This window comes from Corvus cornix, chromosome 7 (genome assembly GCF_000738735.6).
Source record: "Corvus cornix cornix isolate S_Up_H32 chromosome 7, ASM73873v5, whole genome shotgun sequence".
NCBI classification, from domain to species: Eukaryota; Metazoa; Chordata; class Aves; order Passeriformes; family Corvidae; genus Corvus; species Corvus cornix.
In genome coordinates, this window is record NC_046337.1 from 29,143,227 (window position 1) to 29,162,073 (window position 18,847).

An 18,847-nucleotide genomic window follows, 5' to 3' on the forward strand; every position below is an offset into this window, starting at 1 on the left:
ATATCACAGCCAACACGATGGAGAGGCCCAGGCTTCATGGAAGAGCCTCTGCTTTTGAATGGAGTACCAGAGGTGGCAGCAAAATACTTCACAGCAGTGGCTGTAACACAGGAACGCTCTCTTTTTCACAGGGAAATATCTTCAGGGGGAAATGCATTCTTTTGTCTTTAATAAAAATCACTGGCCCCCATCAAAAATTTCCTTCTACTTTTCTAAGAGATAATACTGGTTCCAGTAAGAGAAACTGGTCTTTAATCAGCTCTTAGGCAAGGGTTCTCCCCATGATGAGACAGCCCAAGGAGAATGGTTAAATGGCAATTTGTCACTTCTCCTGTGCGTTACACAACCTCTTTGTAGAATCTGATAGCGATGTGATATTTCCATTTTTAAAAAACGTTTTCTTGAAGGTGATTTTGCATTCTCTTGCTGCTGCTAGAGATGTGGTGCAAGCTAACCTGAGTCACTGAAGGAGAGCTGCTGTGGGAGGAGGTGAGGCTTTGGGACTGAGCCCTCTCAGAATCTGCTCTCTGTTGTCATTCTTGATGTCAGACTCATAAGAGATTTTGGTCCGGTCACCGGTAACTGATGCCACGTAGTGCGCAATTAGTCACTTTCCCTCAGTGTAAGCTCTGGAGTTTGCCTGGAGCTTGTGCTGGGTGACACTGAGGCAGCTGTGGGAAGCAGTGCCTGGGTGACATCCAGAGATTTCCCATTGCATTGAGGATTGCCTTGTGTGAGGAGGTGATGCAGAGATTTTAGCATGGGGGGGAATCAGATTTTTTTTAATGACCCATATTAAATAAAAATGAGTTGGAGAAGGCTCAGACATGCTGAGCTTCCAGCTGTGCAGCTCTTAATGTCGTGTCCTTGTCCCCACCGCAGTGACACAGTTCCCTGCTGAGAAGGGTAGGTTGCCATCTCTTCACTCCAAACATTAACCCTGTGACAGACCTGAGCTGAAATCAGCATTTGTTGAGGGAGCTGAGCTTTTTCCACAGGGCTGGCTCCCCTAAAACACCTGTGGATCACCGTGGGCTGTACATCACAGCTGTGCCAAATGCCTATGGATCAAGGGGAAACAGTTCTTCCCGTGAAAGCCTCTAAAGGCTGAAAAGAGCCAGCTTTGTAATGGATAATCAAGGTAAGCAAGAGAAGAAGTACCTAAGAATGGGAGTTATGAAGCTAACACCTTTAATTGTTATTTTTTAATTATCCCAAAGACCACGTGTATACATTAGGAATAATAATAGTTCATGATCCTGTACTGTTGTGACCTTCAGCCTGCCCATTCCCCCTTCTCCACCCTCTGTTTGTCCTCAGTTGTGGTGTATCTAAGTAAAATTCCAAAGTCCTCAGGGTGGAGTCCTGTCAATTATACCCTTCTCTAAGTGCCATTCATGTTTCTATGGCATTATATAAACAGATAACCAAGACTACAATAACATGCATGTCATGAAGCATTTTTGGTATTTAGTTGGTTTTCAAAACTTAAAGGGAGAGTAGAATAAATCCTGAAGAGGATCAGTAAAAACACAAAAGCAGCTAAGTAGACAAACATAAGCGCTGTCATTTACTTCTCGGCACCACGTGCTATAATAACCTAAGACATCTTAATTGTGGGCATCATTTAATTTTACTCTGTGGCTCATTCAGTATGTTTGGAATGCTGCCTGCTTTTCATACTGCACAAAGAGCACTTCTCAACAAAACCAAACCTGTCCACATGTTGTATTTTTATTTGACAGATGTATTTGAAATCATGTTATACCGAAGAAAGGGTATGATCTGAAACTCTGCAGGGATGGTGGAACTCTGTGGGAGAGAGTGAAGATTTTGGACTGCTTTTGTCAAAAATATCCACAGCTCAAAGTGCTAAAAATCCAGACAGAAGCCCAAGCAAAGCAGGAGTTATAGATGTTTTTAGCAGGTACCTCAGTGTGCCAGCTACATGGTGTGACATAGTCTGGACTCTTCAAGAATACTTTCTGCTTTCTCAAGCTGTCTGTCTTATCTTCATTTATACTACTTTCATCTTAGTGCTGTGCATTGCTGTGACAGCATGACTTAGGCACTGTAATAAACACAGCAATTACCCATTTCACTGGCAGTGCCGTGGCATAAACAGAATTAACCCAGTAACTCTAATGGTGCACTGCTGAAATTAAATACAGAACTCTTAAACTCTTATGCTACATTACTGTTACTGCCTTCATGACAATTCTATTCTAAAACGGATGTTTGCAAATTTCTAGCTCGTTGGATTGCTTCAGAGGAAATCAAATTGACAAACAAATTGCAACTATTTTAGAACTCTTAACTTCAACTTTTTTCTGAACCATGCTTTAGGCTATTTTGAGTCCTCTGAAAGAGTCTTTGAAACCGCAGGTTAAAGTCTTTTAACTTTTTTGTTGTTGTTGTGGGCTTCTCACGAGGCTCTGAAGACCCTGTTTCCACTTGCATGCGTGACAGAGATTGTCAAACGTGCTCCGTGCGAGACGTGTACTTCTACAGCGGTACTGAAAGCGCTCTGTTCCCGGCAGCTGCCAGTGAGAACTGGTTTAGCGCTCTGTTTTTAACTGGACTGGGCCGGTGCTGTGGTCGCTGAGCCTTCGCGGCTGCATCACTCGCCCAGCGGCGGCGGGGCCCGCACAGCGCCTCTGTCCTCGGCTCCCCATCCCGGGGGGATGCTCGGGATGGCGTCCTGCACCGGGACCTGCCCGCGCATCTGCCGCTGTCCCGCTGCCTCGGCCGTTCTCCGCTGCTCCAGCGCTCGAGCATGCAGCGGACGCACCGAGGAGGCTTCGCTGCGGGGGTTTGGCTGGCACACAGCCCCGGGACCGGGACGTGCCACCGGTGCCTGTGGCCGAAGCGGCGGCTCCGCGCATCCCGCCGGGTGCGCACACGGAGCCCGCCCCGCAGAGCCCCGCGCCCCCGGCTCCCTCACGGCCCGGCCCCGCAGCGCGGGCGCGCGGGCGGCACCTGCCGCTGTGGGGCCGCGCGGGGCGCGCAGCCAGCAGGGGGCGCTGCCCGCGCGGAGGGCTCTCCCGCCAATCGCCGTGCCGCTGGGCGCCGCGGCGGGGCGCGGATTGGCTGCTCTGCCCAGGGGGCGCGGCCGGGCTCGCGCGCCGCCGGGGCTGCCGCACCCCCCGGGTTGCGCCTTTCAAACGCAGGGAGAGAGCGAGAGAGCGGGAGCGGCGCTGTGGGGGACGGCGGGCGGTGGCCAGCGGTGGCCAGCGGTGAGTGTGCCCGGCCGGGGGAAGCGGCCAGCGGGGAGCGTGCCCGGCCACGGCATGAGCGTGCCTGGGCGGGGGGCTGTAGTGGTGGCCTGCTGCTGGGCGCGGTGGAAGCGCCGCGCTGCCTCCCCCACCCTTTGCCGAGTCGCGCCGGCAGCAGCGCGGGGTGACTGAGGGAAGTCGGGGCTGTCTCGCGGGGAGCGGGCCGGGTCCCGCCCGGCCGCTGCCGCCCTCCGTGGTCCTTCGCTGCCACACATCTTCCCGGCCCGGAGCAGAGACTCGACGTCTTTAGAAAAGGTTAAACGAACTGATTTTTGCCCGGCTAAACTTCTCTAGTTTAGCGGGAAGCTTTCTCCTTAATGAGAATCTTGTAGAGAGAGTGTGAGAGCCACACTTTTAGTGTCTGTTTCTCAGGCCTTTTTGTGCAATGTGTTAACAACACAGCTACCACTTTTAAATTTTGGAAATAGTTCATGTATTAAAATTCGTGCCTTTTTTTGCCCATAGCTAGTTGAATCTCATTCTCCTGCGTAGATTATGTGCCTTTCTGTGGGTTTCTGTCTGCTACGGATATGTGTTTGTTTCTCTGTTAAGACACCACATCCTCTTTAAGCTCAGTATCACCAAGAATAGAGAAAAAGTCAAGGCAACGTGAGGCAGAAGTTCTCCTTAATAATAATTGTTCTGTATGAATGATCATATAAAATAAAAGCTTACATAATAAGTTCGGTAATGGTAATAAACTTGATAATGGTAAGCTCTTAATCAATGAGACCAGTTATCAAACACAAATGTTTTTGTACTGAAGTACAGCAGTAAGAAGATAGAGTTTAGCAGTTAAAGTTATCGAGTGAGCACAGCCCTAAGGAGAGTCACGTAAACTTTCAGACATCAAAATCATCCTCTTAAATGGTAAACTGTCATATAATTGGGGAAGAAGGAATGCTTGCTTGTTACAGACTGAGTCAAAGGCTTGTGTATTAGATTGTATTGTGACCTTTTCACAATTTCTTAAAGAAGCTATTTCCTGCATATCAAATAATATTTTGAAGATATTTTTAAACTGTGTAGTTAGGGTCTTTTTCCTGCTAAAGTATGTACAATAATTTGAATCCAAGATAGTTCTAATATGAATATCCATGTTCCATCCCACATGGGAATGTGAACAATCTTGGATGGGTACTGGATTACGTTTGGGTCATAACTTGTTTGAGTGCTCCCCCAGAAGTGTCTGACAATGCATTTCTGTCATTTAAACTGCAAGAGTATTTTTACGAGTTTGCTAACTGTCTCTGAATTTGCCTTATGGTTTTTTTTTCTCCTTCACTAGTAAAGGTAAATCTGCTCTTTAATTTAAAAAAGCCATCAATTACGACTTCTGTTATCCTTCAGTAGCCTTTTTCTGCCTTGCTTTTGCACTTCACCTGAAGAGATGCTTCAGGCCTATAAATGTGAATATCAAATCCCAGTATTTTTATTGGGTTTGGTTTTGTTGGGTTTTTTTTTTTTCACTGTAGCAGAAATGATGTGGGTGGGTGTATCTTCATAATGTGCTGTTCTACTGGTTTATTAAGGTAATTTAATCCGGATTACTACATCATTTGATTCTAAGTGATCTGAACTTGCAAAGAGGACTTTGTCCATTCATGCTTCTCCCTGAAAATTAACTCAACCTTAAAAAAGAAACTTAAAAAATCACTATGACTGAGCCTAATAACAAATTCCCACTGGGAAAAAACCCCCACTTTGTCCTGTTGTTACCTATTCCTGCTATGTTGCAGTTAAGAAACAGGAAGGAGTTTTGGTAAATTCCCCCAGGAATGAATATCTGTTAAAAGTGTAAACTTAAAGGAACTTTGGAACTTACCCAGAATCCAAAGAAGAGTTTCCGAAAGGTTTTAAAAAGTTACATCTCATTAATAGTTAAGTAGTTATTAGCATTTTTATTAGAACTTAAGCTTATCCCTAGTATCTTATGGATATGCTCCAGGGAAAAAAAAAAACCCAGCTTATCTCAAGTGTTTACATTATTAAATTAGCATGTCTTGATTAGTATTCCTTTCAGGATTTATTTTTACAGTGATTAAATGTGGTGTTTTCAGGCTGCTACTGAACAAAATTCTGGCTATTTGAGTTTTATAGCCCTAAACTTTTAATATTTGTATACTCTCCTGTGCTGTAACTATGGAATTTCCAAAACTCTTAATTGTTTTTCAGCAGGTGACTGGCATTAGCGAGAGACCTGCTCTTGACAATGTCGAGGAGAAAGCTGGAGAATAAAAGCCTTTCTGGCTTATTGGCCACATCTCTGCACACACCAATCAAGACAGATAACTTCCACAATTTTTATATGCTTGAATCAAAAGAGCTTGGAAGGTAAGATTATTCCTATTTATTTTATTTTAGCAAGAGGAATTTCTGCTGCAAGAAAATTCTCTGTACAATGAGGCAAACTTTTATGGTAGTAGATGGAGAATGGAGTATGGCCTTCTCCTTCTCTGCCCCCTTTGCATCACGATGGGTTCTTTAGGGACGTGGAAAAGGGACAGTGAGGCATAAGTTGCCAGCCTTTTCCACATCAGAGAGATCTGGTGTGTTTTCATAGGCATGTAGATTTGGGATTATCTTCCTTTTCCTGCCTAGTCACACATCAGATTCCAGGTGCATGGCCTAAACAAGGGATGACATAGGGTAATACTGTAAGACAAAGAATGAGGATTTCGAGTTGGTTGTCCCAGGTGTTTGGGTGAGTCTTCTGAAGTCCAGAAAACAAAGACCTCTTCTCTTCCCTTCCCTTCCCAGCCTCAAGCAGTTAGACTAAGTTTCAAGCAACCTGCTGTTTCAGAACAGTTTTTCAGCCTGCTTCCCTTGCTCTTGTTTGCAACAGTAAAATACGAAATAGAGCAACAAAGCACCCAAAGCCTCGGTATTTGTGACACTGTTTCAGACGTACAAGTGAATGTGTGTTTTGAAACCACTGGGTTAATTCATACCTTGAAGATACTCCGTGAATTGGGTGTAAAGCCATGCAAACATAATGCTGTGATCATGTTTCCAAGCTCCCTGAACAGAAGTGTCCCTGGTCAGTCTCACAGCTGTGCCTTGCTGTGCTGCACAAGGATCCTTTGCACCTGCAGCTTGTTTTGTCAGCAGTGATGCTCTTCTGCATGTGGTTTGTGAGCTCTTTAGCCTTCATTGTTCTCTTGGGTTTTTTCTGTTTTTCTAGCACATGCTTTATCTGGTACACTTTTATAGAAGTGCACATTGCAGCCCATAACTTTCTTCTTTTCTTAACTTTTGTCAGCTCTGCTTTTGAATTCTAAACTCTACAGAAGCAGTTTATATGCAGCACCCTCTAGAACTCAGGTATTGTTACAATGCTGGATTTTCAGACTCTACATACTTGTGAGATGATGTCTAAAGCAAACACAAGTGTAGGTTTTGTGTGAATTCCAGAACAGTCTTTTGTACTTTCTGTGCATGCAAAACCAGGCATAACAAAATATGTGCCAAAATGCAAAAAAACCAGAAGCAGAGGACTCTGTTTTACAAACATAGTTATTATTTCTTCTGGCCTAACTATGTGTATATTTTTTCATGTTTTTAAGTGTATAAGTGCTTTTTAAGTGATGTAAAATCCATCTTTTCTTTGTAACCTCTCTAAAAGATTCAACATGCTTTAATTTTCACTTGCAATTCTCTTTTTCCTGTTCAGATTGTCTAGTAAATAGTTCTCTTGTTCTCTGCTTAAGCTTCCCAAGCCCCATTTCTTCCTCCCACACCCTTATCTGTTGGGTCCTTTGGTATTTAAGACACTGACTCACGAAGCTGGCAGGTTAGGTTCTGTTTAGTGGGTTAAGTAGTTCTGTCCCTGGTGTGTGCGTGGCTTGGCTTCTTTTGAAGTAGCTAAATTTCTGTGGTTTCTAAGCTGAGATATGAAAACATCCTGAAATCAGTTTTTCTTGTAAAGCTGGGCTGTGAAGGGGGATGGTTACGCAGTTGCTTTGCAGGCAAGGAGTGGGAACTGCTCCGCTTGCGTCAGTGCAGCCCTTCTGAGCTGACTTTTTTTTGTGTTTCTGGAGCAATTTCCACTGCTCTAAAAGACTTTTTTGTCTTAATTTTTGCCTTAACTGGCACATTACTAATAAACAAGTGGAAATTCATGCATCTCAAATCTGGAGATATCACTGACCTTCAAAGTTGTTAAACCCACAGCAACCAGACGGAAGATGTGCCAAAACTACCAGGGAAGATCTTGCTGTTCTCATGAAACTAAACTGGTTCCCCTTTGTTAGTTTTAGAGACCCTTTCGTGGCTGACAGGTTTGATGTGACGCTAAAAAGAGAATGTAAGCTGGAGGAGGGAGTGTTTTCAGCTTGGGTGTATTATGAAATTGAGCTCAGTAACCTCCAATGCTCTGCAATAATAAGCTGGTTCAACAATTGGGAAAGAGCGTGGCTGTTTCAGGCTTACTAATAGTTGCTAAAGTGAAGAGTGCATGTATCAGACTAAATAACTCTTACCTCTAAAATTTAGTTCTTTAGAAAAGGGACAGAGAAAATCTACAACTAATTGATGTTGAAATAAATGATGAGAGAGGACCTGTTTTGTCGAATTTATTTTTGAGTTATAGCAGTATGATTAAAAGTCATCTTTAAATATTTTATAATTTAGGCATGTTTGTACAGTTATTTGCTAATGAAAATGATTTCTTTTCATGAGATGCTCATCCCTTTTCTTGATTAAATACCAAAGTCTCGATTTTTTTCAAGAAGTACTTTTTTTTTTTTTTTTTTTAAGAAATGATCCTTTTAAGCACTGGGATTTTTGCACCAGAAAACTGATAAAGGCTGCAAGGCAGTGTTGTATTTTCTACTAAAGCAGCTAATTTAGTTAAAAGAACACACCTCAGATAGGTCGTACTGAGCTGCTTCATTACATTGGTTCTTAGTATGCTAAGTGGTAACAAAAATAGAGGTGGACAGGTTTTTTTTGAAGACATAAATGTAGGTCGTGCTTTGTACACAGCTTTATACTGTTTTTAGAACTTTGCACACAGTTTATTGCGGCCTTTCAGGTTGGTTTTTTTGTAAATAATGTTTCTTGTATCATCTGAAAAGACTTTGCATGTATGCAACCAGGCATTTTTGGGAATGCAGTATCGGTGGTTATAAAATTGTATTTTTCAGGAGTTTACAACATGGCTTAAACTGCATTTTTTCCTCCTAATTTTTTAAAACATCAGCTTGGTGTTTTAACTACAGTATGTGGTTTTCTTCTAAAAACATTTCTTTGCCAAAATAGATTTTTGTTTCCATACCTAAACAGCTGGCTAGCAAATAAAGCAGTGTGCTTTGTCCAACTGTAATTGAGGAAGAGAATGCTAAGTAGTGGGTACTTCTCTATTAAGATGTTTTGAAACATTTTGCAGATACCTGGGATTTTTGTAGCAGTACCACATGATTTGTGGAAGGAAATTCTCTTTATGACCAAAATTTTTTTTCACTGAAAATCTCCTGCCACACCCATGCATATAAATATGCTTTATTTTCCCTGTTCATTCTCTGCATTTCACAGAGGTTTGCTTTGTCTGTTATTGTCCTCTAGGTGTTGTAATGAGGTTGAGGGTTTTTCAATATGTTGCCAACCTGAACAGAGCTCTGGGCAGCCTGGTAAGACCTCGTGGCCAGCCCTGCTTTAAGCAGGAGGTTTTTGGAGACCTCCAGAAGTCCTTTCCAACCGAATTAATTCTGTAATCTGCCAGTGAGAATGTCCCTGTAACCTGATACTCTGATTTAATGTTTAGCTAGGCTGCACGAAGGGAATTTTACTGGGTCTCACTAAAGCTTCATCAGCTTAGTATCCTTCTACAGTGCCTGCAAGTGAATGTTAAGGAAATACTGTTAAGAGCTGGCCAAACATGGCACTTCCCAATACTTTTTTTTGATTTGTTTCCAATTATTTGCTATGTCTTCGTATTTCTATTTCTAATGGTAATTTATGCACTTTTTATTTCCTGCATCTCAATGTTTTCCCTTTTATTTCATAGAGGAAGATGTGCTGTGGTTAGAAAATGTGTAGCTAAATCCACAGGCCAAGAGTATGCAGCTAAATTTTTAAAGAAAAGAAGAAGAGGTCAAGACTGCAAAGCAGAGATTCTGCATGAAATTGCTGTCCTTGAATTAATGAAATCCAATCCTCACATAGTTAATCTCCATGAAGTCTATGAAACAGCAAATGAAATCATCTTAGTGTTGGAATAGTAAGTATGCCTGGATCACATGTTCCATGTTTGTAGATAAGTCTTTTGATATACTGATTTTTTGCATGAGTTGCTGAGTGCCCAGAAGAACTGCAACAGTACCCTGTATACATTATGCTAATCTTTCATTATAATATACTCTATATTTTTTCCTTTAAGGATGTTTAAGGCAAGCTCACCAGAAATAAAGTTCTTGGAATGCCATAGAAGGTCCTGAATGCTTTGATGCAACTTAAATCACAAAAAAAATGTCGCTGATACCAAGAACACAGATTTCAAAGAGGCTGAGCGCATCCATGCCCTGTGAACTTCAATTAGCACTTGACATTTTTTGGTGACTGAAGAATTGCTGTTTCTTTGTGTGTTTTGAGCCCCTAAATTTAGTGCTTTTGTTGTTTTAAAACTGGCGTTTGGAGCCATTCCTTTAAAAATTGCCACATTTTTTACAGACGTCCCTGAAGCTTCTCCTTAGCTCAGAAAAATAAGTTTAATTTGGGAATTGAATTTGCATTATCTATCACATTTGCTGTATGTGTAAATTTTTGTTTGGAATGTAAAGAACAAAAATGCAGCCTGTGAAATTAATTATTTCTAAGCTTCATGTACAAAGTGTTCGAAGTGCTGTTAATGGTGGTTTCCATACACCATGATAAATCCCTTCAAATTTTCCAAAGAATATAGCTAGATTCTATCTTTAAAAGCTTTTTTTCCCTGGAACTAGGTGACCCCTAACATATTATTTGTTGTTCTAAGGCTTTTCTGCAAATCCTTTTCTGCAGAGCTTTCAGCTCTTTACCCATCTGGGTGCCCATTCAGACCATAATGTAACTTGAGTACAAGAATACTGTTGGAGCCAGTGCTGAAAACCTTGTGAAAGTTGAAATTTATGGCATCCACTGCCCTTCTCCTCATGTACATGTTGTCATAAAGTTAGCTAGGGGAGGCATTACTGACGCCTCAGCTAACCTCAGCAGGTTTGTGGCTGTGTTCATTCCTTTTGTCTCTTATCTGACTTCTTAATAGACTTTCATTTTGTCAGCAGTGAAGTTTAGGCTTAGTGATCTGTAGTTCTGAGGTAGCCCTTCATCCTTGAGAGAGACTTCAGGCACTCAGAGTAGGCTGATGATCTCAATGATCACAAACCCAGCCTGAAAGAAGACGCTGACACTGCAGCCAAGTGTAGGAATAGCTCATAAACCACATGAGCACAGATATTTCCATGCTGCTTTACACTGCACTGAATTATTTATGAATTGGTTTCATGGAAGAAATTTTAGATTTGACTTGAAAAGAGAGGCTTCTTTGATTCAGGACTGATGATAGAACTCAACTTCTGGAAGGCATCTTCTTGCTTGAGGGGACCAGAGCATTATGAGGTTACCAGTCAAAGTGCTTTTTGCTGCCTCGACTGCTGTTTCAGGCTATAAGGAAAGAAAAAGCATCATCAGATTTTTTTTTCCCCTCATCTAAGTGTTAATATGGAGTGGTTTATAGCATAAGTGGTTAAAGAAAGAAATTATTCCCAGCCTCTCTGGTATTACAGATATATGTTAGAGATTACTGATAACATTTTTCCTCACTTAAGCTTCAAAATTTAAACTTAATACACAGGTGTTCTTGGATGTGTTTCAGTGCTGCTGGAGGAGAAATATTTGACTTGTGTGTCCCAGATCTGGATGACAGAATTGGTGAAAGGGATATTGTAAGGCTTATAAGGCAAATACTTGAAGGACTTTGCTGCTTGCACGAAAACAATATTGTTCATCTTGATTTAAAGGTGAGGCTGCAGCAGACTTTGTTTTAGCTCTTTATTTTCGATTTATTATGTTCATCAAAGTAATTTGTTAAATACATAAAAAAGATGAGAATAAGGAGATTAAATGGTATTAAAATTAGATAAAAAGGATAGAGATTAAGTATTTTTAGATAACATTTAGCAGTAAGTATTGCATAATAGAACCTGAAGTGTCATTTAGCACATGGGCTTTTTTTTTAGATTGTATTTTATTAATTAGGAATGCACTATTTTCTGTTCTAGCCTCAAAATATTTTGCTGAGCAGTGTCAATCCTCTTGGTGATGTAAAAATTGTAGATTTCGGGATGTCCCGGAAGCTTGAGAATTGCAGTGAACTGCGGCAGATCATGGGAACAACGGAGTATCTTGGTATGGAAGGGCTGCTTCGCAACCTCTCGTGGGGTTTTGAGAAAACAGGAGCAGTTCACGTAACACACTTACCAACTTACAAGCTGATAAAGAACACCGTAGGACAAGGCAACATGTTTTGAGCTGCTCTTTTTTTTGAGTAGTCAACAAATATTTGCACCAAAAATTCCCGAATTATATCAATAAGTGCACCCTACAATTTCATGCTGTAGTATTTCCTGTGATGTAGGCTGTTAAATTCTTCTGATTAGAATTGGAATGCAACATTAGCATGCACAAAGAAATGTTCTTTGAATTAGCAACGTTATTTAATATGATGATTTATGAGATTAAAATATTCCTTGGAAAGGGAAAGATTGCTATTAACACTTGGCCCTCTCTGAGGGACAAGTGTCCTTCAGGATTTGCCAACACTCAATTCTAAGAGCACTTCATTCTGCAATGAATAACTTGCTACCTAGCCTATGCTAACAGCCAGTGATCCTAAAATTGGCTTGGTCATCTTGTTTTGCAGTGTTAACATGCTGAAGGCTTTATGCATTCCCCTTAAAAAGCTGTATACTTCAAAACCTCTTAGGAGAAAAACTTAACATGCATGCATCTGATTCGAACACGTCTTGAAACTTGGATAAACCTTAGGCTATGTAGTGCCATTTTGGTGTGAACCGAGTAAACATCCGTGTCTAGGCAAACGGAAATAACTTTTTGCCGCCCTTCTGGCTTGAAAATAATAAACCTAATTATTGAAACTACATGTTTAGTCTCATAATAATGGTTGGCAAAAGAATGCCAGAAATGTAGTGTATGATTCAAGGCCATTTAAATAATGTATTTATTAAAGCATTTTTCTTCTCCCCATCTCTTTAGCTCCAGAAATCTTAAACTACGATCCTATTACCACAGCTACAGACATGTGGTATGTTTTATCTAATTCATTTTACTGAGGTTTGGTGGGACCACTTAACAGTCTAAGGGCCTGATCCAGTTTCATCTGGCTTCCAAGAATACCACCTTCTGTTGGTGGGCTGGCTGAAAGAGGGAGGGAGAGATGGGAGGGGAAGGAGCCCTCAGGATATAACTCAGGGCTTACAGGAATATATGGGTCTGTTGCACACTTAGTAGGGAATGCAGGTGGCTTCTGAGCCTGTGGAGCACAGGTGTTTGTTCTAAGGGGATAGTAACAGTGGCTGGATAACATACTTCAGGTATTAGTTACTCCTGGGTTACATGCTTCAGATATTAGCTACTCTAGGACACTCTTTCCTTCCCACTTTTATATTGTTAAATAACGTAAACTTCCTACTTCTTATTTTTAGAGATGTACCTGCAGAATGAATCTTAAAAAAAGAGACAAGTACTTTAAACTGACCCACAACTTCATTTGTGGCTTTTTAATTTTATGAGCTATGTTAAAGACTAGCTTTGAAATGTTTCCTTTAAAACATAAAATCTTCAGCATCTTAATTAAAATTCACTGTTAAAAGTTGCTAATTGCTCATTTGAAATTTTCAACTCAATAATAACTAAATCTGTTCATGAAAGTTTTTTAATCATGTATTATTTGCCTGCTTTTGTGGGAAGACATAAAAAACCCCCTACTGTTTTCAGAATGAGAAACCCAACAGCTGCATGTTTCCACACTGTAAGGAGTACTAAATTCTGATCTATTAGATCACAAAAATGTTTTTATTATACATCAAGAAAGCATCTTAAGATTTATAATATGATCTGTGGTACTCACATTCTTGGGAGAAACATCTCAGCAAGAGGAGATTGTAACACAACTCAGATGTCAAATGTACACAGAGGTTGACTGAATCTCAGTCTTTGCTCTGTCATCCAGAATTGCAATGAAAGATGGGTTTTATTTACATGCAGATTAGAAAAATCTGTCTTTTTTGCAGCTCTATCATGCAGAATTGCCATGTATCCCAAGAGTGGGCTGTATAAAAGTGGTATTTCCTTTTCCTATTAATTGGAAGAAAAGGATATACTGAAAATAAACAGTTTCCAAAAATCCTTTCATTGAGATATATACACTTAGCTTTCCTCGTGTGTGTATGTGCAGTCATGCTCGAATCACATGATGCTTCTGAGTGTGGGATGTATCAGGAAGTTTGATCTGCAGCACAGTGAATATGTGGGGTATATTGTTTAGATTCTCTAGTCGGTTTATAGATTGTGTTGTTACCTCAGGAACATCGGTGTCATCTCATACATGCTGCTGACACAAGAATCTCCATTTGTGGGAGCTGATGTTCAAGAAACTTACCTTAATATATCTCAAGTTAACGTGGATTATTCAGAAGAAACATTTTCATCAGTTTCACAGCCTGCAAAAGACTTCATTCAAAAACTTCTCATAAAAAATCCAGAGTAAGTAGCAGACTCCTCCAGGCAAGAATCCTAAATTTGTGGAGCACCTAGAAAAAGTGAATGTTAATTTATGTACTTAATACCACTGATAAGGTCAGTTGGATATTTCACAGTGCATTGGTATTTTCAACTGATATTTAAAAGTGCTGGTTTATGCTTTTCCATAATGTGTGAGAAGGATCTTCAATTCACTGTCTGGCTATTATTGTCAGACATTACAAATAATGTTATTAGTCAGGCTTGTTCTTTGAGGTGGTTTTTTTTTTTTTTTTTTTTTTTTTTTTTTTTTTAGTTTCTTTATATTTTCGTTCAGAGGACAGATTGTTAACGTATTTTATTAAATATAATCTAGAAAGGTCACATTATTTTCTGTAACTATTGTACAGTTTGGAGAGACAAAATGCAATGTCTTTGCAGTGCTTTCTTGTTTCCTGACTTAGCTTTATCTTTCTACTTAAATACACCTCTTATTATATATTTATACTTGGCGGTGTTTTGCCTTGTTCAGTCTTAATGTTCTCAATCCAAAGTGAAGACTTTTTTCTCTGTAAGACGCACTCCCATAACTCTGCATTCTTTGGGAGTTCAGACTCTAATCAAGACCTTGCAAAATAGCTGAACTTTGAGAAGTGACCTGGTCAGGTATTATCAATTGCAGTGCTAGATATTGTCACCTGTGGTGAGACAGGAGTCCTTGTCATCTTCCGAGAGCCTCCAGCAGACAGGAGTGACCCTGCTTGGCTGAGAGAGCTCTTCGATAGGAGGAGACTATGGGAGATGATTCCTGGAATGTGACTGCTCTGAGGAAATAAAATATAAAGCGATGTCTGAAGAAGAGTCCTTCCTGTTTTAACATCTCACATACACAGTTTGTCAGGATCTGGAGTAGTTCACAAAACCCCACTATCATGAGGGACGCTTATCTTTCATGTTTGTGGAGCACCTAGAAAAAGGGAATCGATGATGAAGAGCCTGCTTTGATAACTCTTAGTGTGGGCCTGTGGGATATTTGACATTCTGTCACAATTACTGCTCACTTGCTTGTGGGTATCTCAGGAGTCCTCATTACATCCTCAATAAGCTGCCCTTTTTTTTTTTTTTCCCCCTATTCCAACTCTTGACTTACCTCCTTGAATTTTAAGAGGAAAAGTCTGTTCTCGGAGAGTCAACTCTGTAGAGTTACACTTCTCTGACTGAAAAATATTCCCATTTTCTGGTAGAGTTAGGCAGTAGTAGTGGGCTCTATTGCCTTGGAGCCAGTTTTCCAGTAAGTTCTGTGGAAGTTAACAATGCAGAACACAAAACTTGCAGTAACACTGTACTAGGTTATCCAGAGGAACTTCTAAGTCTGGTCTGTTTGATAAGATCTACATTTTGAAAGGGTTTATGCCAGATGAATTGCAAGAGTGAAACACTAGAACATGTCAGAGTTGATGACATCATGTTACCTGGCTGTCCTTGAAAACCTAATGACTGAATATTCAAGAGCCTCACTATTTATGGTCTGTATAAAACATATGACTTTAAAAACAAAAGCACATGCGCATGTATGTGTACCATGTTGGAAACATTCCAAGGGACTGTGTTCCTTGTTCTGATGAAAGCTTACCAGCTTTAGGGCAAACCGTCAACTAAATTTAGATGCGTGTAGCCATTACTTAACTGTGTTTTGTAGCAGCTGAGGTAGGGGTGAAAACACAACGATATTGACTCTTCAGTGTCAATTTTGCTTAGGATTTTTAGCATCAGAGCTATTTTAGTTTTTTTAGTATTGGTGAAATTAACTTAAGCACCTTTCCCCTTTCCTTTCCGAAGGGACAGGCCCACAGCAGCAGATTGTCTCTCCCATTCGTGGTTGCAGCAAGGGGAGTTCATGCTCCTGTGCAGCCCTGAAGAAACTTGCTGCTCCCCTCAGCTGCCTGGACACACAACAAAGTGCTCAGAAGAGCGCAGTGCAAAATCCAGCTGCACTAGTACCTGCAGTGACAAGGAGGACAAGGAGAACATTCCAGAGGACAGCAGTATGGTCTCCAAACGCTTCCGCTTTGATGATTCATTGCAGCATCCCCAAGACTTCATGACAGACTTTGTGTGTTAATCTGTAATAGAGACTTTTCATGAAGTGAATTCAGCATAATCTGTTCCAGTGATGAAAATAAGGTTCTGGCTTGCCAATTCGTGCAGCATTGGCATACTGGAAATGCACTTTGATTCTTTTATGCTGGTGCCTCCTTTTCTATCCATTGCTGGCAGTGGATTTAACTCCTGAGGAACTGGAGTTGTTGCGCCAATAAAATGAATTATTTTTTTTAAGAAGATATAATTAACTATTTTTGCACTTTTCAAGTTCTAGTCAAAAGATGATGCTAGAGTGAACAAACTGAAACCTGCAAATGAGTTTGCTTAAGCACAGCCTTTGCCAAACAGTGGTTGAACACATGCATGCTTTTAGGACTAGCCTTAGTAAGAAATTGGGAAGGGAAGCAGGTAAACGGAATCTTGCTGCTTTACTGGACTTCCTTGCTACCATTCTCACCACTTTAAATAGAGGCTAAAGTTGGTATGTTTTGGGACTACAGTACATCTGTTGGGGACATTTGGAAAACTGTTCTCCCTCTATGATCACTAGTAGTTTTGCCTTAGAGATCTGGTCTATTTGGGCATTATAATGCATATTCTGTGGGGTTATGCTGTGTTGGATCTCTGCAACACTTGGTATAGAAAACAGGTAGGTTGTCAGTTCTTGTGCTTGTGGTCCTTGGCTTCTTACCACTAAATTACATTTGAAGATGAGGTTCCTATGCTGATGTGAATATTTGAACTTGGTGGTTTGCTTTCACCAAACCTCTGAAATAGTATAATCTACCTGTATTGCCTTTCTCCTTATCTTAAAACCAAAAGAAACCAAAAACCCCCAAAACAACCACCCCCCAAAAAAACCCCACACAAACAAGCTCTGAAACAGAAAGCCTCTAGTTAAAAGTAGTAAAACTGAGTAAACTGAAAATAACCATTTTTGCCAGTGAAGCTGCAATTAACAACTTTTCTCTATGCCCCTCTAAAGTAGAAGTGCATCTTGCTGTCAATTATTGTTGCCCATTACTCGGCTTCGTGCCTGCTCTGAGAAATGGGCTGCAGTGTGTTAGTATTTAAAGACAAACTACCTAATAATTGTTTTAAGCCTTTAAAAATGGTTTGTTTAGTGGTATTTTTTAAAGTTCTGTATCTTCCACTTCCTGTTTCTGGCTCTGAGGTAATAATGCCTGTGTCAAGTTTTGTCTTAGAGCAAATGCCAGTTGTGCCTTAACAGCCTGAAACTAATACTCATAAAATAAGCCCCTGAATCATAACAGAGGCTGGGAATCTTTTTGGGCAGTGAATTTATTAAAACTCTTAGAGATATTTTGAAAGTAAATGTCACTTTAAAATATTTTGGGATTTTCCACTCCTCAGAGCTTAAATTTAATTGTCTTTGAATTGGATTTGTTTTGTATAATAAAATACCACAACATGATAATCCTTTTCAAGTGTGCCTGTGGATTTGTCAATAGTTGGGCAGATTGGCATTTTGGAATAACATATGATTGAGAGGTGAACCTGGTGAGTGGTAGAAGGTTGTGCTTTATCTTCCTTCACACAAGGAAAGAGCAGGTTTTTCCCAAACAGGTTTCAATATAAGGTGTCACCATAATGCATGGGGGAATTCAGGACTTTTGTCTTGGTTTGTGGGGGGACAATCATGCTGACAAGTGGCAAAAAGACTGAGGTGTAATGCATGTAAAACTTTTCAGCTTCTGTTTGTCAGAAGAAGTAGAAGTTTTCCAAGACTTAATTTCATGCGAAATGAAGGAACAGGTTTGTTCGGCAGATACAAAGCTCTGATGCCTGGGTGTGAGTGAACCACACCGAATCTCCTCTGTGTATTAATTCTCATGGAGCTTTTTTCAGTGGTACTGATTGTATATATAATTACAGAATTACTTTGCAGGAGGCAGCTCTTGGATTGTGTTCAGGTTCTTCACACCCTTACTTTTCAAAGTCCCTGGCTTGTCCCAGTTGGAGTCTTACCTGACCTTTTGATTTTTTCCCACCAGTATGGAGTCCAGTTTGAACTGGGTAAGTTAAAACCACAAATTACTACATACATATGTAGAAGTTAAAGTTCATGTAAGAAGAAAATGCCAAAAAGTTGTGAAGATACAGGTAAAAAAGAATGTTAAAAAAGCTGCTATCATTCAGAATTCTGCCAAAATATGACTGAATTGAAATTACAACTATTTTTTGGCGTCTGGAAAATAAAGCTGATAGCATATGCTAGCACTTTATGACAAAGTTGTCATTCCTTAAGATTTTTATCACAGTATCTGATGTTTACCTTTCTTACTACCTTAGAACTAACTTATCTTTAAATAATTGAAAATTCGTTCTAACCAAAGAATTTAAGTTTTGAAGACTTTATTTGTATTTTATATAAACTTAAAATATACTTTGAATCAGACTTTGTTTGGATAAGTGCATTTGATTTATTTGAAAATACTGCGCAAATTAAGTCCAGTTGAATGTAAATACATACCTTGTAGGCAACTGTTAGTCTGTCTTGCTTCCTGCCATATTACTGGGAATTTCCAAGTGTGAATGAGTGCTGAGTAATATTTTCAGATGACTGAAGTCGTACTTCTATGCAGTGTTTATTAAAAAAATAAATAAACATTGCCATTTTTTCAAAACTTGTGTGTTTGTTTGTTCACAGAATCAGAGACTAATTGAGGTTAGGAGGGACCTCTGGAAGTCATGTTGCCCAACCCCCCTGC

At 40.2% G+C, this 18,847-nt stretch overlaps 1 protein-coding gene across 4 annotated transcripts; it reads left to right on the forward strand.

Moving 5' to 3' along the window:
- Positions 1-3,136: 3,136 nt before the first annotated feature.
- Positions 3,137-17,558, forward strand: STK17B (serine/threonine kinase 17b). Of its 4 annotated transcripts, none has more exons than XM_039555559.1 (8): positions 3,137-3,236; positions 5,451-5,609; positions 9,283-9,495; positions 11,128-11,272; positions 11,534-11,660; positions 12,528-12,576; positions 13,857-14,036; positions 15,852-17,558. In XM_039555559.1, exons 2-8 carry the CDS (start codon positions 5,488-5,490, stop codon positions 16,132-16,134), a joined length of 1,119 nt encoding a protein of 372 aa, XP_039411493.1. In that variant the 5' UTR covers positions 3,137-3,236; positions 5,451-5,487; the 3' UTR covers positions 16,135-17,558. The 4 variants fall into 4 exon arrangements, with proteins under 4 accessions (XP_039411493.1, XP_039411494.1, XP_039411495.1 ...); XM_039555560.1 differs by having other exon boundaries at positions 3,139-3,236; positions 5,454-5,609; XM_039555561.1 differs by having other exon boundaries at positions 3,214-3,226.
- The last annotated feature ends 1,289 nt before the right edge of the window (positions 17,559-18,847 follow it).